The sequence below is a fragment of the Ambystoma mexicanum genome, chromosome 1q (genome assembly GCF_040938575.1).
Source record: "Ambystoma mexicanum isolate Mex_15411 chromosome 1q, UKY_AmexF1_1, whole genome shotgun sequence".
Taxonomy (NCBI): domain Eukaryota; kingdom Metazoa; phylum Chordata; class Amphibia; order Caudata; family Ambystomatidae; genus Ambystoma; species Ambystoma mexicanum.
Genome location: NC_090922.1, coordinates 983,506,262 through 983,533,133, shown reverse-complemented (window position 1 = coordinate 983,533,133; position 26,872 = coordinate 983,506,262). Strand labels below are relative to the sequence as shown.

The window sequence follows — 26,872 nt, the reverse complement described above, 5'->3', positions numbered from 1 at the left end:
GGGATCTAGCAGGTCTCCCTTCAAAGATTGATAGCCTTGATTGAATTGCCTGTATATAGAATGATCATATAAGTTGGGCTGTAAATCAGATCCCAATTACATAGTTAGAATATGTGGGGGTCTAAGTATATGGGTAAAAAATGATCTGAAAGTAAACGTGTTATGTCGGGAGACCAACAACCCTGATTTGTGGTGCTTAATAATATCCCCTCCATTTATCTCAGGCATTGCTTTCTTTGATGTGTATGTGAGACCAAAAGAAAGTAGAATAGAGCTCGCCACATTAGCCACTTGGGATACATTGATAAAGGAATACAGAAAAAAGGATGTGACGGTCACTTTTATTGTAACAGGAGACATGAATATTCAATATGAACCTCTGGAATGTCATGTTGGCATAGCTGATGAGGAGGATAAATCCTGGAATGTTCCTAGCATTTCCGCTCCTTGTTCCAAACAAATTCATCCTGATTCAGTAAAAATGGCGAATTTATTTTTAGAGTTATGATTAAGAACTGGAAATGGCAGGATAACAGGTGGCCAACCTGCAAAATGTATGCTTCAAAGAGGTTATTCCTCTTCTCATGTAGATGATATCCTTATAGATCTAGCAGGTAGAAAGCTTGTCAAAGTCTTTGAGAACATTTGTAGACCTGAAAGTGACCATGATCTAGTAAGATTCCATGTTTTGTTGAGCACAACCTGTAACAAAGACCTTGTGTCTGAAAAGAGGGTTAATTCAGCAATGCCTTTGTTAAGAAAAAGGAAAAAAGTGTCACAATTTTATATGGGAACGTACCTACCATTTTTATATAATAGGTTAGTGCCTGCCTTACAATATTAGTTCAATTTATTACCCTCTACCATTGTGACTATTGACTTTTGCTATAGTAGTAAATGTGAAACTTTATACCCATACTTGACGTGTGATATCAAAGGAAATACACAACTTAAGTATGCAAACCCCAGGTATGATGAGGAATGGACATTCCTTAAGATTAGACTGAACTATGCACTGAATTAATCTTCTGGAATAGATTCAGTAACTATCACCTGCTTAAGTAGGGAATATAGTCGATTAATCAATACTAAAAAAGACCCTATGAATTAAGGGATTGGCAGGTTTTACTCTCAGCAGCAGTAACGAAGGATATGAAATCATTCTGGAACATATTAGGTCGTGGCTAAGAGAATTGAGAACATCCAGCAGACATGTTTTATATTGTTCCAGAAACATGGGTTGCACTTTTTACGCAATTACATGGACCAGCAGATGAATCAAAGGGATGAGATACAAGAATTGGTTTCCCTAACTCTGAAAAGAGGCACTCCCTGCTTTTTTTTAGAGTCTGTGGTGGGAGTTGCACTTTTTACAAAATGGACTGGCAAGGCTCTAGTTCCAGATAGGATCCCGGTTGACTTTTTTCAAAATGAGCCAAAGACAGGGATCCATTTCCTCACTGAATATGTTCATGCTATTAGGTTATTCCAGTCAGCTGGAATATGGCTGAAATGATTCCTATTTACCAGAAAGGAATGAGATATTGGCCCTCATTACAAGTCAGGCGTTAAGGGTTTAACGGCGCCGTCGGCGCCGTTAACCCTTAACGCCTGATTCACACTTTAACGCCTGCTTTTTGCAGGCGTTAAAGTCCAAGGCGCTAAGCGACCTTGGTGCTAATTACGGCACCGTAATTTATGATGCCATAATTAGCGCCTTCCCCATCCCCATTATGCCCTATGGGGCAAAAATGGGAATGGGGAAGGGAAAATGGTGAATGGGGAATTACCGCCCCACTCACCTTGGAATGGGGCGGTAATTCCGCCATCCACCATGGAGGAATCCGGCATGGACCATTTTGCTAATAGCACCATGGTCCACCGCCTGACTTGTAATGAGGGCCATTGTCTGGAACATTACTATGTATAGTAAGGCAATATTAGCACGCTTGGAAGAGTTGGTAGAGACTAGTAAGCTTATAACAAACTTACAAGGTGTTTTTAGGAAAACATTGGCACCATAGAGGCAGCTTTTATTGTAACTGCTCAAATTCAGAGCTATGTGGGCCAAAACAAAATGTTTTTATATATGCTATTTATTGATTTCAAAGCCACATTTGATAGTGTAGATAGGGCAATCTAACGGTCAGTTTTGGAAATCCTGGGCAATCCCTGTGACTTATTGGAAGTTAATAAATTACTCTATAGTGATAATAAGGCTAGAGCCAGCTATGGAGGCAATGGATAATGCTCTGAACCCTTTCAGGAAAGAGCAGGGGTCAGACAAAGTGGTGTTCTGTTCCCCCATTCTTCTATTTCTGCTGTATATTACTGAAATAGCACTGAACATCCAGAAAAGCAGATTGCGATGCCCTATTATTAGGAGGAAGTAAAATCGGCATCTTGCTATATGCAGATGGTGTCATCCTCATTTCAAAACCCAGAGGGGTATGAACAAACAACTAGATGTTTTAAGCTGTTTTATATTGATCACAGTCTTAGCATTAATTTGTTAACACCGATATCTATGTTTTGCCATGAATACAAAACAAGTGTTAAGTGTAAATTCAATGGTTAGGCAATATAACAGGTGGGCTCTTTGATTACCTTGGGATCAGATTCTCTAGAAAGGGGAAGTGGCAGCAACATACAGCCAATAGACATACAGTAATGGTTCAGAGCACAAATAATTCATAGGTTTTCTAAGAAGTATGGCAGTACATTGATTTTGCTGGCAGTTGAGGTCTATAAGGCCGAGGCAAGATCAGTGACTTTTTGCATTGCGGAACTGTGGGACCATTTGGCCCAAAATGCCTTAAAGCAATTACTGTCTCTAAATACAAATGTTCTATATATTCCTACTTATATGGAGTAAGCATTGTTCCTTTTCTGCTATGATGATCAATTGAGACTGTTTTTGCTCTGCTGCAATGACCTTCATATGTGTAAAGAAATTGTGCACAATCTGACTAATTTCATTGAGGGTATATCCTAGGATTGGCTCTCCCATGTTAAGATAAGATGATCTAAAATAGGTTATGAGATATGTGGAATGGTAGTGTATCATTAGCAGCCATTTGTCAGTTGGGTGAGGAGCCACTTCATGAATGGAAAGGCAATGGGCAGTTTGACCCATGAATGTTTGACCTGCAAAGTCTCATTTTGGCAGAATTGTACCTTAGTGTAATCACAACCTCTGTAAATGACTCTCCAGCCAAGAGCTGGCAGTAAATCAGGCCCCCACCAGCAGTAAACTGCCAGTATTACCGGTACCAGTGTTACCGGTGCTGGTAATACCAGCAATCCCCTCCATGGAATGGGGATTTAATGGTTGTTAGGCAGAATTATATGCAGTACCCTTTGGGAACACTACACACAATTAGGACTACAAGTGGCAGCACAAATTCACCTTTGGTACAAGCCTGTACTACACAGTAAAGTGGTAGCAATGGCTGAGTAGCCAGACTTATTTTAAGAGCAAGTGAGCAGTAACAAATAGTTACACAAAGGACAGCAGTTACTATGATTCAAACAAACACTGAATCAAGGTTTCCAAGTAAATGAATATACATTTATTTACTCTTCAGTTGTATAACATTTCACTAAAGTGAAGCATTCAAAAATCACACTCTTAATACACCACACCACTCCCACTAGTTTCCAGACAAGTTAAGCTCACAAAATGAAGTGGGAGCAAAATGGCACTCTGTTAATTGAAAAGGGAGGGAAAGACAAAATTAGGCAGAAAGAGAGCAGTACCAACAGGTAGGTAAGCAGGGAAATCTAGAAAGAGGAACTACAATGATGGAATCCAGTTAAATAGGCTTAGGGCCAAAGTCAAAAGGACAAAAGTCTTTTGCTCAATATCACACAGTTCAGGGTAGTTTGCAGTTAAGTCTTTGCCAAGAGTTCAGAACAAAGTTGGTCAGCAGAAAAGTTAGCTTAAAGAGAAGAGAAGGACAAGCCCTCAGATTGGCGAAAGGTTTCATACCCTTCCACCGCGGCTGGACGAACCGAACAACCAGATGTTGAACAGTGCCTTAAAGGGAGAGGAAGCTGTAGCTGCGGCGGACGGTCCTGGTAGTTCCAGCAGGCTCACGGTTCCTCAAGCGACTGTCGGACTGACACAAAGTGGAAGACTGGAGGGTCCTGCACTACCCAGGGAAGAAACCAGCAGCAGAGAAAAGCATAAATAAAAGGTGCGCTCCTTAAAACCCAAGCAGGGTCCAACCTTCCTGGCTATCCAGCCAACTGTAGCTCTGTACAGCGAATTAGACCAGAAGAGGGGTTCCGGGCTTGCAGTTTGGGTGAACTGGTTGACCCCACGAGCTCAAGGGAAGAAGATTCTTGGAAGATCCTCTCTGTCGTTGGGGTCTGAAGATTCGACCTGCAGCAGGGCTTCACCGGGCGGTCCAGTCGTTGTAGGGGTCCTCTTCTGGCAGCTGCTGTTCGGTTCTCTCATTCCAGTGGCGCCCTGCTCTTCCAGACCCAGAGACCTGCTTTTTATGCAGTTTTTCCCCATTCACACAGCCTGGCTGTCAATCACACAGCAGGGTGGCTCTCCTGGTGGGGACAGTCACCCAGCCAATCAAACAGGAGTGTGACTTGGGTTACCAAGGGAACCCATGGCAGGGGTCCCAAAACCCTTCCGTCACATCCTGCCTACCGAGACTTTCAGGTGCCTAAAGGAAGGCTTCTGTGCAGAAGCCCGCGAAAAGACGGTGAACAAATGGCTAAACCCAGCCAGAACAATATTAAAAACAATATGGTCAAACGGGTTTAAGTTCAAGGCTACCAAGATAGCCTAAATCAATACCATGGTTATTTAAGATAACCACAGTAGAAATAATAAGGTAGTTACCACTGCCACCAGCCAAGTCTTAATGGAAAGGGAGCAAAACAATGCTCTAAGAGAGACAGACAAAAAGGGATAAGTAGTAATCCTTTCCAGTACTCCATGTAAGATGGTTTGTACTGGCTCTGTGGATTTAAAAGAGACTAGTAATGTTATTGGCAACTATACATGTTCTGGGGGACAGTTGTCAGCCCCTGAAAATGGAGTCTGAATCGGGAAGTCTAAAAGACAACCCTGTGTCACTGCACTGAGGGTGCTGTGTAACATAGTAAAAAGATGATGCCTGTGGAGTAGGTGAGGCTCCACAGTCCAGGAACACAAAAATGTTAAACACACACAGCAAAACAGATGTAAGAGTGGGGAAAAAAGGCTCACACTCTTGCCAGGTGAACAGATAAATCCTATAAATCCAGCAAAGCTGCTGAGGGACTCACTAGTTAAGGGAAATTAGCCATACTTGAGAATTCTCCCTAACCCTGGTATTCCCACTGCGTGTAATATCTCAGTAAGTCCGAGATATCAGGTGGTGGGAATGGTAACACCATTTACCGGTATCCTGCCGTAATCACCTGCGTGATACAGGCAAACTTGTAATGACCCCCGATGTGTCGACCTCCGAATAATGAAAAGCAGACCTAGGGATGGTTGACATGTGATTGACTCTTCTGGTTTGAATTGCAAACCTACAATTCACAACTTGAACTCTAATAATTTGATCATCTTCAATAGGATGAAAAAGTGAGTTTGTCTTTCCCATATTCAAACCTGGGACTTCAAGGTTAGACATAGATATCTGCAGAAGGTGAATTCATCTACTGAGATATCAGTCTGGTGTTTAATGACGTGTCATAGTTGGATATAATTCACAGATGCACAGGACTCCATTTCCTCTTGAGAACCCCCACACCAAGCCTTGTTCAACTGCTCCCTTTGCCCTACCCTTGCTCTACCTTCCTGAAGCCTTTTTTCTTTAAATATTGTATTACATAAGTGTAGCTTCAACTAAAAGGGCTGACAAGCAGTAGTTTAAAACTCTATAACCCAGTAAACAAAAAGGAGAAGTTACCTCCTCATTGACTTAAAAAGTTACATTGAAATTAAAGCCATCCCAAAAGGATACTAAACAGTTATTACAACATCTATGAAACAGAGCTGTATTACCATGTGGAAGACCATGAAGCCATTATATACTAGTTCTAAGAAGTATATTAGGAAGGAGAAATGAAAGGGTGTATATGAGAGAGATGGAAGGAGAGTAATAGTAATGCTATCCAAATAGAAATAAAGGAAGAAAAGAAGAATATTGCAAGGAAGAATACAGGGAGGAGAGGCAAAGAGCCCAGATAGAACAGAGAAAGAGAGAAGTGCTGGAACAGGGAAGGCAGAGACAGATTGATGCAGATACTGCATCTAAAGTGATTAAAACATGTCTAGAGGCATTCTTGAGATACTTCAGTTTATCTTTATAGCATTTTAACATTCAAATAGTCTAACATTAGGGCAACACAACTCTAAAGTCAATACTTAGTGTGTGACCCTTTTAATGTCTTGCAGTAGTTCAATCATATTGAATGATAGCAGTCATTGCAATCATTACACCAACCCAAATATTGCATCAATTAGATAAAGTTGATAGACAGCTCTGATTAAGAACAGCTAGCAACAGAAAGACATGTACATGGTGGAAAGTCAATACCTCCTTATTCAGAATCCTAGATACCATACTGATAATCATAGCCTTACTGTTTATCCAGAAAGTCTTCTAAAAAAGGATTTGGGCAAGGACACTGAGGGGTGGATTGCAGTTTTCTAGTTGAGCAACCTTGTATTCAATTTGTGTATGCCACGTGGTTCCACCAACTTGACTTGGACAGATGATCTAAGTTTTTCTAGTTGGTTGTTGTCATCTTAAATGCAAAGGCTACCAGAGCATCAAGCAAGTTTCCCCGAGACTTATCTTCTTTGAAGTGCAGAGTGGCACTTCAACAGATGATGGAAGAGAGAGGGAGGGAGATGCAACAGATAGTCATTATTAATGGCCATATGGAGTTTAAGCATGTAACAATGTGCTTGCATTCGAAAAGCATATGCTTAAAAGTTCTGATCACATCCTGGCATGACAAACATAACAATGAGGCAGTAAGTTGCTTAAACTTCCCAATTGTACCTAGTGTGAAAAGAGCTTGGTTGTAGATCTTAATGAGAGGCAGGGTAGTAGAGGCAGACACAGAGGTGTTTCTTATCCTCATCCAGATTGCTGGCCAAAATGTCTTTGGAATAATGGATTGCAGTCTTTGCTCCACGCCTGCTTAAGCTTGGAATTCGGATGTGAGTTAGAGCAAGCAGACAGGGTTTTATATATACTGGAGGCCAAAGAGGGTGCTCCTTTTATGTTGGGTCCCCTGGGAGTGGAGGGGTATATCTTGTTTTTTGCTTTTTTTCTAAAACTGTATTTAGGTAACAGGCAGACATGTAGTACAAGACGTTCAATCTTTCTCATTAATACAGTCATTTACTTTCTTACAGGTACCCAATATATTTATAATTCCAATTATTTAGTTGCATTTTATTACATTTTACTTCTGTGTTTCTTTCACATACTCCTGGAATGGACCCCAGATATCTTTTGACCTACTAATTGCCATCACTGTTCCAATGTACCCCTCCTCCTTTTCATGATCATAGGTTAATTCTGTAAGCGAGTCACCTAGTGTTGGTGCCGTCTTAGATTTCCACTGCAATAATATTCATTCATTTGCTATAACACATCCCATGTTGAACAGTCTACGAGTTTTAATATTAAGCTTTCTGATATCTCCCAACAAGTATTTAAGGAAAAGGAGGGTAGGAAGGATCTTTGGCATTACATGGAGTGCCTCTGCGACCTCCCGCCAGAATAGTATCACATTTGGGCAGCACCAAAACATATGGATTGTATCTTCTCCTTCTGCCTCACATTTCATGCATTTGTCCGACACATCCCCGGAAAATCGTGCCACACTAGCTGGGGTGTAATGCAGCCTTTTTAATACCTTGAATTGTATGAGCCGTAATCGGGCATTGAGTGAGACGTCCTTAGTTAGACAGCAGTATCTTTGCTTCTTAGTCTCATCTATACTCGCTGCAATGTCCCTCTCCTATTTACCCTTTGCTATGTTACGTTGCACCATGCTGTTCTGCATCACCCCATATAGCCTGGAAATCAGCCCCTTTCGTTCTTTTCCCATCGTTATAGTCTCTATGCAGTCACAGTGTTCTGGTTCCTTGGGAAATGATGGCCACCTCTGCCTTACTGACGCTCGCATTCTAAAATATTGCAACATTTTAACTGGGTTATCTCCCAATTTTATCTTGTATTCCTCCTCAGTTGCGAATTTGCCCTCTGGGTACAGATCTCCCAGATTCATTACCTTCCATGGGTTCCATGAGTTTTGGGCATCTATATCGAAGGTTGGGGGAAGGCCTGGACAGTTCTACATGGGAATTTTGCTACTATATGGGCGGATATTCCCAAGCGTTTAAATATTTGGTGCCATGTGCTCACTGTCATACGCACTGGGTCAAACGTGCATGTATTTGCATAGTGGTCATCTAAGATTACTGTTTTAAGATATGTTGGGGCCACACCATTGCACTCGAGGGCTCGGTACCTCGGACTGTTATCCAACCGGTACCAAAGTCCTGCATAAGGAGCCTGTGCTACTAGATATTATAATTCGAAATCTGGGCAGCTAATCCCCTCAGATGGTTCGGTTAATGCCTTCCAACTCATGTGGGCCATCCCACCTTCCCAAACAAATTGTGGTGCTACTGAACGGACCGTCATACAGAACTTTCACCCTGGCCATATTGGACGGGTTTTGAAATAACATAGTAGTTTGGGTACCACTATCATCTTGAGTAGTGAGATCCTACCATATAGTGACATCGGGAACTTCGACCATATATTCAATTTTACTGGCAATGCATTGAGATATGCTTCATGGTTCCATTCATATAACAGTGTCTGTGTTCCAGATACCATAACACACAGATTTTTTAAGCTAGTTGGAGCCCACCAAGAACCAAATAGTTGTTTTGGCTAGTAGTACCTTTCGTTAACGGCAACAGCTCTGACTTTGTGGTGTTAATCCTGTATCCTGAGTGTTGCATGAACCTGGCTACCTCCCCCATAATTGGCCTAATATTTGACTCTGGGTTCTGTATGCATAATAAGGCATCATCAGTGTACAGGGAGGTAGTCTGTGGGGACCCTGCTATATGTATCCCTCTGTGCCTGTGCTGATCCCTCATTTGTCGTGTGAGCAGTTCTATTGTTAGCACGAACAAGAGGGGAGAGAAAGGACATCCCTGTCGAGTTCCTCTGGACAGTTATATTGGTCCTGATATTACCCCATTAGTAAGGACTTTAGCCGTCGGATTAGTATAATGTAGTTTCACATACCCACTGAAGTGACTTCCCAGACCAAATTGCTTAAGCACGCCAAACAGGAAGTCCCAAGACATGGAGTTGAAAGCTTTTTCAGCATCTAATGAGGCCGCTACTGCGGATGCATGGAGGTCTATTTGTGAAATGATCCCAAATAAGCATTGTAGATTAAAGGCCGTAGACCTACCAGGAATGAAGCATGATTGGTTGGAGTGTACCAGAAGGGGCATGTATGGGAGGAGCCTACTTGGCAAAACTCTACCCAGTATTTTTGCATGGACAATATGAGGCTACATCTCTCGGTGGTCTGCTCTGTTTCAACAGCACCGTTATAACCGCCTCGGTCATTGATGATGGGAGACAGCCATATGTGCAAGACTCTTCCCACACCTTAAGCAACCATGGAGCAAGGATTCTTTTATATGTTTTTTTATAGTTCCATTACCAGCCCATTTGGGCCCAGTGTTTTGCCCAAGGCCAGTGAAGAGATGGCCTCTTCTATCTCTTCCACTGTCAATGGTCCATCAAGTGCTTCACAGGCCTTGTCGATCAGATTTGGGAGTGCTAATCCATTTAAGTACCGGTTCATAATAATAATAATGGTATCTGCCCTAGTATACACTTTCTTGTAGTATTTCTCAAAGACCGCATTAATCTCCTCTGTCTTTGTTAAGAACTTTCCCTCCTCACCTTCAATTCCTACAATCAGCTGTGAGTCCCTCTCCCCTCGCACCAGACCTGCCAGGTATCATCCGGGCCAGTCTTCCTCCCCATATCTACGTGCTTGGACCGGCTTCGTCATGAGATGTGTCTCCTGATCTTCCAGCTCACGGAACTTCAATAGGTGTCCCTTGATTATACCCAGAAGGGCCCTCTCACCAGTTGTTCCATATTCATTTTTGAGCCTATGCAGTTCCCTCTCCAATTCTCCCAACTCCCTCCTGGTATTTTTTAAAATTCCTGATGTGCCCCGTAGCCATACTTTGAATGTTTCCCATACAGTTGTATATTGTGGGACGGTTTCCTCATTAGTTTCAAAGAACATCTCTATTTCTTCTTTAGGGCTGCCACCAGGGTGGTGTCTGATAGTGCCGCTGGTGACATCCTCCACAGTGGTCGGGGCCTTGGCGTTGTGCTCAGTGACATGCATATCACTACCGGGGAATGGTCCGACAGGGTACGCTGCAAGATCTTGCTGCCTCGCAATCTGTACATTCATATCGCCAACACTAGCCAAAAGTCTATGCGATACACTGCATCGTGGACTGTCGAGTAATATGTGTACTCGGTTTCTCTTGTGGGCTCCTCCCTCCACATGTCCGCCAGCCCATATAAACTACTTATTTGTTTGGGCAGATGCAGTGGTTTCCTGTTGTCTTGTGCTAGATCTATTTTTAGATATATTGAGGATTGTATTAAAATCTCCACTCCATAGCATAGGGATGTCTGGAATCTTGCCCAGTATTTTCGAAATATGGGCATAAAAGTTGGGGTCATCGATGTCTGGACCATACGTATTTACCAACATAATCTTTTCCCCTGCTTTTCCCCCTCTAATTACGACATATCTCCCTTCAGGATCTACTTGTACGTCATAAGAGCTAAAGTTTAGTGATTTATGTAGCAACATGAGTACTCCTCTCGACTGTGATGAATAGGTGGTATAGTATCTTTGTCACCCCGACTTAGGCACAAACCCATCGTGGGTTGTCCCCAAAACATGTGTTTCTTGTAGCATCACAGTTTTAGGGGATTGCCTTTCAATATAGGCCAAAATGTTTCTAGCTTTAACAGGGTTGTTGAGACCTCGTATATTCCACGAGATCAATACTGTTGAATCACCCATTTATCTCTGTTTTATGCAAGTCTACCTGCATTTCAATGACCGCCAAGCGGCCCCATTCCCGTCTGTCTACTTGTCTGCCAACATTTATTACACCCCCTCTTCCCTGTACCTCGACAGGCCTTCCTCCGCTGTCCATCCGGGGTCCCACCGCCACCCATATTCCCAACCTTATAAACTCCCCAAACCCTCCCTCAACCCTCATCATCTACCCCAACTTGATGACGTACCCTTCGCATAACAATGGAACTTCCCTGTGGCATTTTGTTGTTGGCAGTTACCACTACTTGGCCTGCCAATCAGGCACTTCCGTCCAAGCTTCAAATAAACCATCTTTGCTTATTTGTTACATACCAAAACCAGAACCATAAGGATAAAATAGAGTCTGCTATTCTGTCCCCCATGTCCTCCCATCAATTTTCCACTCTTGGGATCCGGTTCTGGTCTCCATCGCGGTCTACTGGTGGTGGTCGGATAGATGCCTCCACTTAGGTCATGGCATCTGTTGGGTTCTCAAAAAAGTGTGCCCTCCCTGCGTGCTGAATTTGCAGTTTCGCTGGGAACACTAAAGTGTATGTAACCCGTTGTGCTCTCAAAAATGGTTTCACTGGGTCATATGTTCTTCTCTGGGCTTGCACTCCAGCGGCAAAGTCAGGATAAATGTGTATGTTGTTAGCTTCATAACCTAGTGTCCATTGCTCCCTGGACAACTTCAGGATAAGGTCTCTGTCCCTATAATTTAGCATTTTAGTTATGATTGTTCGCGGAGGGGCTCCCGGTCTTGGCGCAGGGCCGAGGGCGCTCTGTGCATGCGCAACCTGAAAATGTGCAGAGAAAGCAGCTGATACAAATAGGGTTTTCAGGAGTGTCTCAACAAATAGTTCCATTGGGCCCTTGCAAGCCGCTTCCGGTACCCCAACAATACGCACATTGTTTGTCCTCGAGCACGATTCCAAATATTCGGTAAGTGGTGTTTTCAAACTGGCAATATTGCGGTCGTGTTGGCCCACATTGTCTTCCACCTCAACAATTCTTGTCTCTGCTTCATTGATGCAGCCACTCTCCTTTTCTAATTCGGATTTTAGGGATCCGATGGTCGTGACAATCTCGTCAAGTTTTACATTTACTGACATGAAGCCACTCTGCATGGCCCTGAACAAGTGGTCTTCTCGAGCATTCTCGGCCGCTGTCTCTGACATGCTGCCACGAGACTGAGTCACTGTCCCTGATGCAGGGGTTTGAGAGCTAGTAAAGGAGTACATTGGGCCATTTTTCTTTCCTGCGCCTTTCGAGATGTTGTATTCATTCTTTTGAGATGAATATTTCTCTCTAGGTACCTGAAGTGGTGTTGTCTTCCTTTCCTAGATCTGGGTTGTCTGTGCAACACGCTTACGTCAGACCCACTCCGAGTTGGTGTTGTCTCTGATGCTGCACAATATGTATTGATATATTCACTTGTAGTTGTCTGTGACAGGACAGTAGACCTCTTTAGTGACCATTGCAGCTCCGAGGTTCCAGTCTTTGATTTCGGATTTCCTGTAGTTTATATATTCTGATAGTCAACAGGGGCATGGTGCTTCATTCATGGGTTCCAGCTCAGCTTCCAGGCACCTCACACTCAGGATGTCATCTGTTTGTAAACGTTTGTAATATTATATTTGAGCAGCCCCTTCTCAGGCACTTATAGTGCCCTGTCCACCTGGGGTTACCAGTCTAGTTTACTCCCGTCCATTATTTGGACGTATGTGTGTATTGTGATTCAGTGTGAGTGTTTCAGTTCTTGAGGGGCCTATTGTTAAAGATCTGTGGGGTCCCCATTCCCGGTCACTGACAGTTCAGGAACACTACGTATCATCAGCAGTGATTGTGGGTGTGCTGCCATCCATGTCATTGGTTATTCCTGTTAAGGTTGTTCCCTTTCCCAGGGCTATATCGGATATAGAAAGAGCAGGGGCAGCCTGTTCTATAGGGCCCAGCATGGTCGCTCCTTTATCTCATCTCCTTTCAATAGTGTTCCACAAGTGTCTGTGCTGGGCTTGTTATGAAGTGTCCTCCGGGTTTAGTCCCCTACTCCAGGTTTTAGCCACCTACTGTTCCCTCCCCACGCTGTGACCACTTTCAGATTGGTTAATGGTCTGCGGTGTCCCGGTTCCCGGTCACCGACAGTTTAGGAATGCTACGTATCATCAGCAGTGATCGGGGGTGTTCTGCTGTCTGTGTCGTTGGTTATTCCTGTTAAGGTTGCTCCCTTTCCCGGAGCTAAATCGGATATAGAAAGAGCAGGGGCAGCCTGTTCTATATTGCATAGCCTGGTAGCCTGGTCGCTCCTTTATCTCATCTCCTTTCAATAGTGTTGCACAAATGTCTGTGCTGGGCTTGCTATGTAGTGTCCTCCAGGTTTAGTCCCTTACTCTGGGTTTTTGCCCCCTACTGTTCCCTCCTCATGCTCTGGCCACGTTTAGATTGTCCTTGCAGCCCCACTGTGATACTGTCTGAGGCCCCTTCCCCAGTTCCTCTATACTCTGTGTGCCGGATTGTGCCCCTTCAGTACCTCATAATTGTCAGCATTAGAGAGTGCCTTCCCAGCTGATGTGTTATCCGAATATGCTTGGAGAGATGTCTTAGGGACACAGTGTTTCTGCTGCCACAATCTGTGTATCTCTCTGCTGCGGGAGGGCTCCTGTCAGCAGGTCGGGGAGGCCATTGTATCCCCCCAGGGTGTTGTCTTCTCTCCATCTCGGGGGGCTCGCACCACTCACCTCGTGTTGGCCAGAACCTCTGTTCACGAGGTTGGGCGAGTCGGGCTGCCCTTGGCTTCCATCCCGGCACCGCAGCATTGCCTAGCTCAATATACCCAGCGCACTCCTCACTGGTGCGTCGTACTGCTGCTGGGAAGTGAGACCTTATGCAGCCCGAACGGGTCTACCACACTCGTAGCTCCTCCTCCTCTCAGGCCGCTGCAGCACCAAGCTTCAGTAGGAGTTCCTCCTCCCTCATTCGGATGTACGACTCGGCTTCAGTATGCACGTCACACCGTTAATGTTGCCAATGGCCACTCTGCTGCTGCAAATTAATTTCAGGATACCAGCTTTTGGGCTCTGCTGCCCTTCACCACCAGCTATTCTCTGTTGTGTGAAACTCTCCGATAGCAGGCACTTCTAAGGATATTTTTGTAATTAGGATGATGCCTGGGTCGGAGCTCTGTGATCAGGCAGCCAATAAACTTCAAAGATTGGTCTCGATTAGCGAATAATCCCATGGGCTTTGATGACCCAGAGAAAGCATTTAGGTCAGCTCAACTGCTGCCTTATGCAGTTGAAATTGAGATTGGAGAGGAAGTCACCATCCCAGAAAGGACCCGACAATTCTCCCTGGAAGTGAAAGTTAAAAGAGGACAGAAATTGAAAAACCCTGATGCCTACATTCATTTAAATGCTTCTCTCCAACAGCAAGGGTTGGGGGTAAACCCAACACCACTAGTCAATATAGAACATGACACCATTCCAATAGAGGTGGATAACAGCGACTTAAAGAGTATCACTCTAGCCGCAGGCACCATTATTGGAATGGCGGTTGATGACTGACATATTTCCATAGATTTAGGAAATGGAACTGTTAGGACCAATCCCCAAGGACTGTTTTGACAGTGATAGTGATGACAACACAACACCAGACAGGATCTTTACCCGGCATGGGGGGAACTTCTGGTGTACACTTCCTGCCCTTATGGTAAGGAGGATGTGACCTGTGACTTCAGGAGTGATGAGGTGATTTTCCAGGTCCATGAAGGCTGCCTTCCCCACCTTAAGCCACCAGTCCAAATCAGCACTTTAACCAGGGACTTCTCCACCCAGCTGGAGGAGGCCGCTGAGATAGCAAAACCAGAAGTCTTTCCAGGCTTCAGGCAAATGGTTGAACAGAGAGTCAACCTAGCTGATGCCTGTGAGACTCTAGAGCAGAAGCAAAAGTTGAAACAAGTTTTCTTGGATTTTCAAGATCTCTTTGCGGTGGACTCATATGACTGTGGTCACACCGACATCCACACAACAACAATTCCCACGGACCCTGGCATGACTCCAGTGTTTGTGAAGCAATATCGCTTGCCTCTCGCATCAATGGAGTCCCTTACTGAAATAATTAAGAACCTTGAGTCCCATGGGAAAATCCGTCCAGTCCACAGCACCTTCAATAATCCGGTGCTGGGGATATTGAAGCCAAACGGCCAGTGGAGACTCTACACCGACCTTAGGGAGCTCAGCAAACGGGTCCATACATCCCAATGGCCTCTTCCCTACATCGATCAAGGGCTGGCCCAGATCCAGGGGTCACAGGTATTCACTGCAATAGACTTGAACAATGGATACTGGACTGTACCTGTCAGTAGGGAGGACCAATACAAGCTGGAATTTACCTTTGGGGGGCAGCAGTACACATGGACCCGGACTCCCTTCGGATACATCAACTCCGGCAATGAATTCAACATTTTTCTACATAAGGCCATGCCCGACCTGGGTGAGAGGGGTAACCTGGCTAATGTAGATGATGTGCTCATCAAAAGCTCAACTGTGGAGGAACACATAGCTGAGATCTGTTATGTTCTGACCCAGTTGGGGGCTTCCGGAGCAAAACTTTCCTTTCAAAAGGCACAGTGGTGTAGAAACCATGTAAATTTCTTGGGGCATGAGATTACTCCTCAGGGTCCTTGTCCCCAGGAAAAGAAAGTGGAAGCACTCCAGAAAATGAAAGACCCCACAACTCTGCGGCAACTAAGGAGCCTCCTTGGACTGACTAATGAGAGTAGAAAGTTCATTGAGCACTACACAGAGATCACAAGACCCCTGATTCACCTTTTGAAGGGGGGCCAAGTGGGAGTGGGGTCCAGAACAAGCCGAGGCAGTAAGACAACTCAAAAGAAGCCTCTCACAAGCGCCTTGCCTAGGTTACCCTGTCAAAAACAAGGAGTTCTTCTTGGAGACAGGGTTCTATAATACATGCTTGACTGCAGTATTATATCAAAAGCATGACAAGGTCAATAAAGTAATCTCCTATCTGAGTAAAACTTTATCGTGTGTGGAGGAAAAATTCAACGATTGAGAGAAGGCACTCCTGGCAACGGTGTGGGCATTGAAGAATTACTGCCCATTTATCCAGGGGGAACACATCATAGTGGAGACTTCACACCAGCCTCTGCAATATCTCCAAAGTGACAGAATCTGGGCTGGAAATGTGAGTAATTCCCGAATTACTTCCTGGATTCTGTCAATGCAAGGCTTTCCTGTGGAGGTCAGATATGGCCAAAACAAGAAGAGTCCGCTCGCGCAAGGTCTGGCTGACTTGCATGATTGTACCAGAGAAAACTGTCTCAAGGACGAGAGACTAAAAATCAAGGACAACATGGAGGCATACCTCAATTCCCCACACAAAGTCTTTAAAGAAGACAAGTGTGAGGGAATGCCCACTGTCTATGTGGATGGATGCTCCTACCATGTTGACAACAACGGGGAAAAAGAACTTGTGGCCGGCGTAGGGAATGCATGGGTGAATGAGACCCCAGAACTCTCTGCTGGGTACAAGATTGGTCCCCAAAGTAGTCAAGTGGCAGAGTTGATGGATGTGCATCAAGCCATCCTCACTGCTGTCCACCATCAACTCCACGAACTGGTCATAATCACAGATTCGGATAATGTACAGAACGGGTTCGTGGCGCACTTGGTTAACTGGAAAACCAGAGGCATGTCATGTGCTGATAATAAACCATTGAAACATGGGAAATTAATTCAAAACATTGATGATCTGGTCACCTCGAATGGGATGACCATATACTGGAAAAAGATTAAGGGTCATTCCAAAGTAGAGGGACCAGACAAAACTGGAAATTACTTAGCTGATCAGCTGGCCAAAACCGGAGCCATCTAAGGGGATCTACTAGAGATCGAGTCCCTGTTGGGGGAGATCCAGGTCACTGCTATCACTAGGTCCCAGACAAATGCTCACAATGAACTCTCAACTGCACAATGGAGTAAGGAGACCCCAGATGCTGATTTGATTACAGCTCAGAAAGGGGATCCAATAATTGGTAAGTTTTATCAACACATTGAGGAGGACCCTGAGACCTTTCCCCTGACGGATACCGATTACATTGGGAAAGAGGACCTCAGAGTGTTGATGAAATGTCCAAAAATGTTCCGAATCCAAGACGGTTTGTTGGTAAGGAGATCCCTAGCTGGCCATGATCAGTGGGTGGTCCTTACCTCATTCCGAAGCCAGATGTTAAGTCACAGCCTTGATGCGGCCACAGCTGGTCATAGGGGGTTTCATACAACACTTGAAATCTTAAGAGAGGTTGCCTACTGGCCACACATGGGGCAGGACCTCGACCAATACTTGAAGAGGTGTCTTGTGTGTGTACAATTTCAGCCAACATCCCTCACACACCGTGTGCCTCTCCAAAAGAGGGGGATGACACTGCCATGGTCAGATTTACAAGTCGATTTCATCGGGCCCATGATTCGCGCCTCTAGGGGAAACAAGTACATGTTGACCGTGACATGCTTGTTTACTAAATGGGTGGATTGTCTCCCGGCCCCAAACTGCAAGGCAGAAACAGCAGCAGCCCTGATGATCAACCACATCTTTTCGCGTTTTGGACTACCCCAAAGGATCGAGTCAGACCGAGGTAGCCATTTCATCAGCAAAGTAATGACAAAGATGTGGGAGATACTTGGGGTCAAAAGGAAGCTGCACATTGCTTACTGGACTGCCTCTAGTGGTGTAGTAGAGAGATACAACAAAACAATTGTGAGCATATTAAAATAGTTTGTGGCAGATTCTGGGCCAAGTTGGGATATTCGATTACCTCTTGTCCTAATGGCCATCAGATCTACCCCTTCATCTGCAACTAAAATGTCACCGTTTGAGCTGATGACTGGACGCAGGATGGTGCTTCCCCAGCATCTGCTCTACACAACCCAAGAACAGACATTGATCAATGCCTCCACAACTCATGAGTATGTTGAAAATCTAAGAAAACACCTTCAACATGTTTTTGCCTATGCTCAGCGAAATCTAGAGAGATCTGCCGACAGCATGAAGACCCACTATGACTTAAAGACTACGAGAAAAGAATACAATGTAGGAGACCAGGTCTACTTATACAATTTCCAAGGGAACCAGGCCAAACAACACACATTTTTGCCTACCTGGAGGGGTCCTTTTGAAATTGTAGACAAAATCTCACCAGTCGCCTGCAAAATCCGCATCCCCAAAGGCAGTTTGGCAGAGGGGGAAGATAAGTGGGTCCATATTAACCAACTGAAGTGTTGCCATCGTGGGCATGCTCTGCAGCAACTGGAGGAGTCTCCTGGAACCCCCGAGGGGGTCACTACAGCTCCTTAGTATTCCAACTATAAAATATTCCATATATAGTCCATGATTTACCATAGAAAAATGGGTCCTGATTTATCAAAATGTATGTGTCCGCCCCACTACATTAATAGTGGTAGGGAAATGTCTACAAATATGCTTTTTCTTTGTCATCCTAGGATTGGAAACCATGGAGACTAACCAAGGAGGACTACGGGGGACCGGGAGCTAAGATCCGAGGGGCCCGGTGTATCGCTCCATACTCACATCAAGACTGGGCGAGGAGAACCGATCGATCCACCCCTGAGGGAGAAAAAGATGATGAACGTTGCCATTTTTGGAACCAAAAGTGCTGAGACTGACATCCCAGTCTTGCGAATTCCCATTGATGGACGATCAATGCCAAATCACAAGAGGGGGGGTTGTGGGATGTTTTAACCCACTTGTCCATTCCCTGCAACATTACGGTGCACTGCTTGCATCAGAAACCTCTGAATGGCCGCTGGAAAGCATTATGCATGCTAAAATCACCCAGAGGTGCGCAGGAAAACCCGAAAAATAGGCCGCCAATCCAATTTTGCAAATTCACAAGGGGGGTCCTGGGAGTCCCTCTGCCAGACATTAGTCCTGGTTATGAGAGACTTACCCAGAGTCTTTAGCTCTCTATCTTTCACAGAGAAGAAATATCCCAAACATATCAGTCTTTGTCCTGCCCTGGGGCAGTCCAGCACCAAAATGCTAGGCAATTCTCCTCTGAACAAGAGTACCAACAGCATCCCCAGACACGTGTTTCGGTCTGGTTGGACCTCATCAGTAGGGAGGAGCTGTGTCTCTCTAAGAATAGTGAGCAAGGGTTCCACGTCTGGATTCTCCTAGTAATTTAGGGTGAGACCCAAAGTTACTTAAATATGCAAATTCACAAGGGGGGTCCTTTTTGCTTTTTTGCCAATCCAATTTTGCCTATGTCAGTGGTAACACAGGAGACCACTGCCAAAACCGATCATTTGGCTGCCCACAGAGGGAAATTAAACTATTTGAAAAGGCAGTCTTGCATTGCAAGAGAAACACAGAGCTGCTTGAAAATCTGTTTTTCTTGGCTGTTAAATTTGTAAAAATCATGGTTCCCAAACCTCACAAAAGATCCAACCTCCTTGTTGGGTGTTAAACATTACTTTACTTCAAGAATCCACCTAAATACAATGTCATACAATGTCATCAGAAGTACATTTATCAGAAGAAAATCCACATTGAATGATGCTTGTTTGGAAAAATATGTTAAAAATGGGTGCAATACCGCTGCTCGCCTGTGTCAGAAGCTGGCGATTTACTTATACTGTCATTTAAATTTCTATATTAAGATCTAAGTATGGAAAAGAACTCCTATCAAAAGCAATAGGGATGGATACAATTCAAAACCATATTTTAAAAAGGCTGGAATTAAGAGATTTGTGGATATATTTGTAAAAATGTAATTTGTATTTCAGGACAAGACTATTTAAACACTGTTTTTAAAGTGAGTAAAGTTAGCCACACTGAGCTTCAAAGACATTCCACACCTTCTACCCAACAAAGGAATCTTTCCCCTTGCACTGCTGAGAAACTGGCAGGGGTGTGTGAAAGGAACTGGGAGTGGGACTTTGGCCTGTAGCTCTGCTAATAGACAATGGGATTCTTGAACTGAAAGAGAATGCTAATTTGGGGCGTCAACAGAAACCAGCCCTGGCAGGAACAAGCTCAGGTTGCATCTCTGGCTCAGCCAAGCCTTCGAGGCGGGGCTAGACTGAAAATGTTGATTGGGAACTGAACAAACTATATGTTTGAGAAAAAGACTTATAGAAAATTGTGCCGAACTGGTAAACATATGGAATTTAGAGGTTATTAAAATGAAAATGTTGCTCACAAGTAGAAACTACTATGGAACTTGTGCGATATTCAGAGACAGAATTATCAAAATGTGGACTTTGTAGCAGTTGTGATAATGTTAAAAATATGAAACTTTACAGAAATAGGCCCAGATGGTATGTGCATGTATGTGGAAAAATTGGTACAGAATTGACACTGAGTAACCGACCAAAAGCGCGAAAAACTGTCATTTGTGAACCGAAGCTCTCCAGAAGATTGGATTTTGACGGATGCATGCCTTATTTAATTTGGGATGTAAATATGTAATATTAGCAAGTTGGGGATATTGTGAATATGTTTTTTGTGAAAAATAAGATATACTGTACAGAAACAAAGGAAGGTTTTCTCCCTGGACCATAAACATTTGCTTCTCAAATCAGGGGAGAGAAAATTCTCTGACCTATCGGCTTCTTAGAGGGTTGGGCATAGTATAATCAGCCTACCCACCCCCTTGAGAAATACATAAATAGGGACTGTTGAGGGCACAGAAAGACACACACATTCACCCATCACTGATCTACTGGCGAAGCGCTCTGAAGGAGAATCCAGACTCCAGAACTATCCAGACTCCAGAACTATCCAGACTCTAGAACCATGAAGCAAAAGGCCCAATCCAAAAAGCTAGACCCTTCTCAGCTGGCCTTTAGAATCTTGCAACCTGATTTTAACCCCAAACTTCCACGGGGCCCAACCAATTCAACAGCCTGGCTGTGCTGTTTTGGCTGCTTCTTGCCAAGAACCCTTGCTAGAACCCAGAGATCGAAACCGGTAGAGCAGAGCTTTGCCCAGAACCAACCCATCAGATCCAGAACCAGAGGCCGTGTAGACCAGAGTGCCTTTCTGAGAGCAGAACCAAGCACATGAGACCTGTCCGGTGGCGAGCGACTTCCCATCCAAACCTTTGACCAGATCTTGACGGCCCATTCCTATCCCAAGCCATAGTTGTGAGTATTTAGCATAGAACTGTCCATAACCATCTCTTAGTTTTAAGTAATCCTATCCAACCCATTCCAACATATCCAGATTGTTTTGTAGAATCTCTTTTGGCTTTCCTGAAAACTTCTCTCATCCACATAATCCTGTGATAATTGTATTGATAAATCATCTTTGCGCTAATGTAGTTGCTGAAGAAGGCAAGTGTCACAGCGGACAAAGATCAGACAGAGGCGCCACTGACTGGTGGCTGTACCGTTGGTATCTCGCATCTTCATAGCCTCCCTTAGTGTTAAGAAATCCTAGTTTATAATCTTCAACAGACGATCTCTCATTTGAAATCTTGACTCTTTTCTGAAAAATCGACCTTTACTAAAACCTCTGTAACTTTTGAACCGTACATGCAAGGAACGGAATTTAAAAGTCAAATTGAAGCTCACATCCTCAGCTTTCACACTCCTTATAGTTCTTCTCTAAACGCATTTCTCGCACGCTGAAAAGTTTGCCACAATTCTGCATTTGGCTCAATTTCATTCCATATAAAATTGCTATTTCTTGCATGCAATTTCTGAATTCAGTTTTCTCTCTGCCAGTCATTCAAACATCATTGCTAGTGTCTACCTGAACCTATCTAAAGTGGCTCCCACTAGTTTTGAATCCCATTTAGCGAATTAAAGTCATTATTTGCATTTTTCCATTCATTACAAATCACATTCAAAGCATTTGACCTGTTTAAAATCATTCCTGTTCTCTCTAGGCTTGCTGGGGAATTGGGATTGAACTGCATTGTTGATTGGATATTCATGAAACCTGTCTGCCCTCATTCCATCGCTTCATATTGCATATTAGGGGGGATTGAGTAGCAACAGAGGGAAAGAGTGATCACATTGTCTTTGATTGTATTCATATCAAGTTTTATTTCTGTGCTGCATTAATTTCATATCATTGCATTTCATTGAAACCACTTACAATACCAAATATGGTGGCACGGGGTGCCTGGCATGAGATGGGCACAATTGCTGGGTCACATGCACAAATTGCTGGGTAAGCAGCAAAAAACCTGAGGTTTTGATCATACATCTCAGGGGCAACGACTTAACGTGTTTGGGGAGAGGGAGCCTGATTAGGGAAATGATGTTTTCCCTACAGGAGGTATCGGCACAGCTAGGGGAGACCAAGATTGTTTGGTCGGAAATCATTCCACCGCACGAATGGAGGGGAGCAGAGAGTCACTCAGCTGTGGAAAATTCTCGAAACAAGTTGAATTGCACGATGGCAACATTCTGCAGGGGTAGAGGCTTTCCCCACATCAGACACGGATTGATCAACCTTATGTCCCCGGAATATAATTAAAAGATGGAGTGCATTTGTCGGCATTGGGGATGGAGCTGTTTTTTTTGGAATGTGTGCACAAAGCTCTTGGTACTGTGAAAAAGGGAAAAGGGGGGAGCTGCGGTGGCCGGTAACCCACCTTCGGCGTGGCAGTGTTTTGGCGACCAGTGATAAGAGACAGACTCCGAATGAGCCATTGCAAAGCCAGAAGGGTCTTCGCTCTTTCGGACCAGCGCCTCTTGGGAGCCTAAGCGGCAGGGGCGTCTGGTGGTAGCAATGAGGGCTCAGCTTCCCCCCAACAAACAGCGCTCTCTCAGCCCAGGAACACCTGCAGGGGCAGGCGGGTCTCAGACACGAAGGGCTAGGGGACTTGTGCCTATTATGGACTTTAGTAAAAAGGGGGAAGCAGGTTTTGGATATGGAGCAGTCGCTGCACCATCAGAGCTATTTTCACTATTGTTTGCTGTGTTTATTATGTGTGAAAATAAATCTGCGGCCTTTATTATGCCAAAAAGAAAACATGTCTCATTCTGCACCTTACTGGAGGGGAAAAAGAAGGGGCCAGAAGACTGAGCAAGGGTGATAAATTGGCGTAACTAATGGACAAATGCCCAGGTTATGAAGGTGACGACGGAAAACAGCTGCCAAAATGGAGGTGGCACCCCGATAACCGGGGCATGGGCCTCACTCCTCTTCCCTCCCCACTAGGTAAGGGGGAGGAATAAGCCAAGAGCGTGCCAAAGTGCTTGGAAAGCCTGCAAAGGGCAACAAAGGAAAGGGGTGGGGCAAGCCCCCTATAAGCGGCAGGCTTCCTGCTACAAGGACTTGCAGTTTTCAACAGCAGGACGCCCGCTGCTGAGGAAGAGGATTTTGTTTCCCACTCACCCCCCTGCATGAGGAACAGCTAAGGCGAGGCCTGGCCATTGACACTGCATGATGGCAAGGCAGTGTTTTGGCGACCAGTGATAAGAGACAGACTACGAATGAGCCATTGCAAAGTGGAAGGGTCTTTGCTCTTTCTGACCAGCACCTCTTGGGAGCCTAAGCGGCGGGGGTGTCTGGTGGTAGCAATGAGGGCTCAGCTTCCCCCCAACAAACGGCGCTCTCTCAGCCAAGGAACACCTGCAGGGGAAAGGCAGGTCTCAGACACAGAGGGCTAGGGGAGTTGTGCCTATTATGGACTTTGGGAAAAAGGGGGAAGCAGGTTTTGGATCCGAAGCAGTCGCCACACCTTCAGAGCTATTTTCACTATTGTTTGCTGTGTTTATTATGTGTGAAAATAAATCTGCAGCCTTTTTTATGCCAAAAAGAAAACATGTCTCATTCTGCACCTTACTGGAGGGGAAAAAGAAGGGGCCAGAAGACTGAGCAAGGGTGATAAATTGGCGTAACTAATGGACAAATGCCCAGGTTATGAAGGTGACGACGGAAAACAGCTGCCAAAATGAAGGTTGCACCCTGATAACCGGGGAAGGGGCCTTACTCCTCTTCCCTCCCCCCTGGGTAAGGGGAAGGAATAAGCCAAGAGCATGCCAAAGTGCTCGGAAAGCCCACGAAGGGCAACAAAAGAAAGGGGCGGGGCAAGCACCATATAAGCGGCATGCTTCCTGCTACAAAGGACTTGCAGTTTTCAACAGCAGGACGCCCGCCGCTGAGGAAGAGGATTTTGTTTCCCTCTCACCCACCCTGCATGAGGAACAGCTATGGCGAGGCCTGGCCGTTGACACTGCATGATGGCAAGGCAGTGTTTTGGTGACAAGTAATAAGAGACAGACTACGAATGAGCCATTGCAAAGCGGAAGGGTCTTTGCTCTTTCTGACCAGCACCTCTTGGGAGCCTAAGCGGCGGGGTTGTCTGGTGGTAGCAATGAGGGCTCAGCTTCCCCCCAACAAATAACGCTCTCTCAGCCAAGGAACACCTGCAGGGGAAAGGCAGGTCTCAGACACAGAGGGCTAGGGGAGTTGTGCCTATTATGGACTTTGGGAAAAAGGGGGAAGCAGGTTTTGGATCCGGAGCAGTCTCCGTACCTTCGGAGCTATTTTCACTATTGTTTGCTGTGTTTATTATGTGTGAAAATAAATTTGCAGCCTTTTTTATGCCAAAAAGAAAACATGTCTCATTCTGCACCTTACTGGAGGGGAAAAAGAAGGGGCCAGAAGAATGAGCAAGGCTGATGTAAATTGGTGTAACTAATGGACAAATGCCCAGGTTATGAACGGTGAAGCAGCAGGAGGAGGGAGGAAGGATGTTGGGAGGGTGCGAACAGTGGAGGGCTTGCTCAGAATTCATATTTGGATCAAGAGATTCAGCCTGTGATTTGAGGAACCTGACTGGCTGATGCACCCGCCCTGTGTATTAATATGCAGTTCATGCTGTTCGTGTAGCTTACAGCTTTTCACATACCTTTGACCAGGTTTGATTTCCCCTGCCGAGGATTCGCTTCAGTTTCCCAAGAGCATTTTTATGAATTGGAGTTTCCATCTCCTCGTCTTCCTCCTCCGTTTCATCAAGATCAACCAAATGCACCATTTTTTCAGCAGCCAGGGGTCCGGCTTGAAACTCTAGCTGTATTTTCTCAATGGATGCTTCTGTATGCACTGAAACAGCAGAAGGGATGTTTATTAAGAATCATTATGGAGTCACGCATCATTCATCAAGACAACACGTTATGCTCACATTCATTGGTAATGTAAACGTTTGCGTACCTTAGTAATGAAAAGCAAGGAGCGTCCATAGCTACATCATTACATATCTGCCAGCTGGCACTAGTGCAATACGTGTAATCCACGTGACTGGCTCAGTTACATCATGGAGTGCCTGAACCTCTGCACTTTGTTATGGGTCAGAAAATAGGATGCTATCAAATACGAACAATTACTAATTTGGTAATGTTTGTGCAAATCTGCGTACCTGGATCATCTGATTAATTTTAATGTTTATTTGTAATGATTGTTTATTGCATTATTTTATTTCATTTAGTCATTGCCCATGGCATGCTAATTACTGATGCCCTGTTGTCACTCTGACAAAGAACTGTTGTTCATTGTGCAGGGGACATGATTTTCTGCCTCGATGTGATATATTGTTTTAAAGGAATGAACAGGGACATTGAATATACCAAGTACTGTAAGAACATTTATGTTCGTAAGGCATCACTGCAGAGTGTAAGTGTCATTACAGGGAATGGTCGCAGTCCCCATAGTTCTACGAAATACAGGGATTCCTGGGACCATTTTCTGCTGTAAATGGATGTCTTTAGTGACCTGCAACCCTTGGCTTAGCCCTAGACAGCGTAGTTAATGGTGTGGTATTAAGGGATGTTCAGTGCAAACAACTAGGGAGCCACAGGTTGCAGACCCGACTCGAACGACTACCGAACCATCTAGGAAGTCCAGCAAAGCAAATATCTAATCTGAACCACTGTTCTCCTGATCAACTGGTTGAAACAGTCAGAGCATAACCATGAAGAGGCAAACATGGGGCATGCTGAGGATACCGCATATACAAGGAGAGGTTCACAGGAAGTTACCACTCAGGCTACTCTTCACAAACTTAGTATATTCATTCCGCGATCAGTAACTGCACCTAGATGTCTACCTATGATATTTCTGCATTGACCTCAACCTCCAATCAAGATGCTCAATCACATGCAACTAAGGATGTGCCTCTACCAATTAAAACCTCTTTGCTCGTTAAAACCAATGCATGTTTATTATCCACCCATCCACCTGATTTTCGCCCAAAACACTGTCTCTATTGACATCTGTTTCTCTTAGTTTCCTACACCTAATGGCAATGACACTACGCTATTGCAAAGTTCGGCAATACGAGCTGAGAGGTTTAAAGTGCATACCTACATCCGATGGGTGCAGATGGCCTCCATTAATTTAGCCAAATGTGCATATTTCTTTGCAGGGATCCCAGTATCCCTCAACATATTGTGCATGTCGTTCTGCATATTGCTGCTGTATGGCATATACGAGAGGCAATGTTTTATCAGCCCTGATGAGTTTCAAGTCTGTTGTCCTCCAGGATGGATACTGGAAAGACATGTATAACCGTTTCTCCTCACCATAAATAAATGGAGCCTAATAATTTAACCAGAGTACATTTGTAGTTCACATATAAGTCAGCAGGAAGAAGCTGTTCCTGAAGGAAGGTGATAAAATCACAGTAGGAAAGATAACATCTGAAATGCATATACAGAAATGTAAA

The 26,872-nt window shown here is 44.6% G+C and overlaps 1 protein-coding gene across 1 annotated transcript in view; it reads right to left on the bottom strand.

Moving 5' to 3' along the window:
* Positions 1-26,872, bottom strand: part of LOC138559733 (vitellogenin-like) — a 1,213,840-nt gene that overhangs the window by 384,675 nt on the left and 802,293 nt on the right. The window contains exon 22 of the mRNA XM_069642739.1: positions 25,061-25,254. Within this exon, the coding sequence (XP_069498840.1) occupies positions 25,061-25,254 (194 nt within the window). The remainder of the gene's footprint in view (positions 1-25,060; positions 25,255-26,872) is intronic.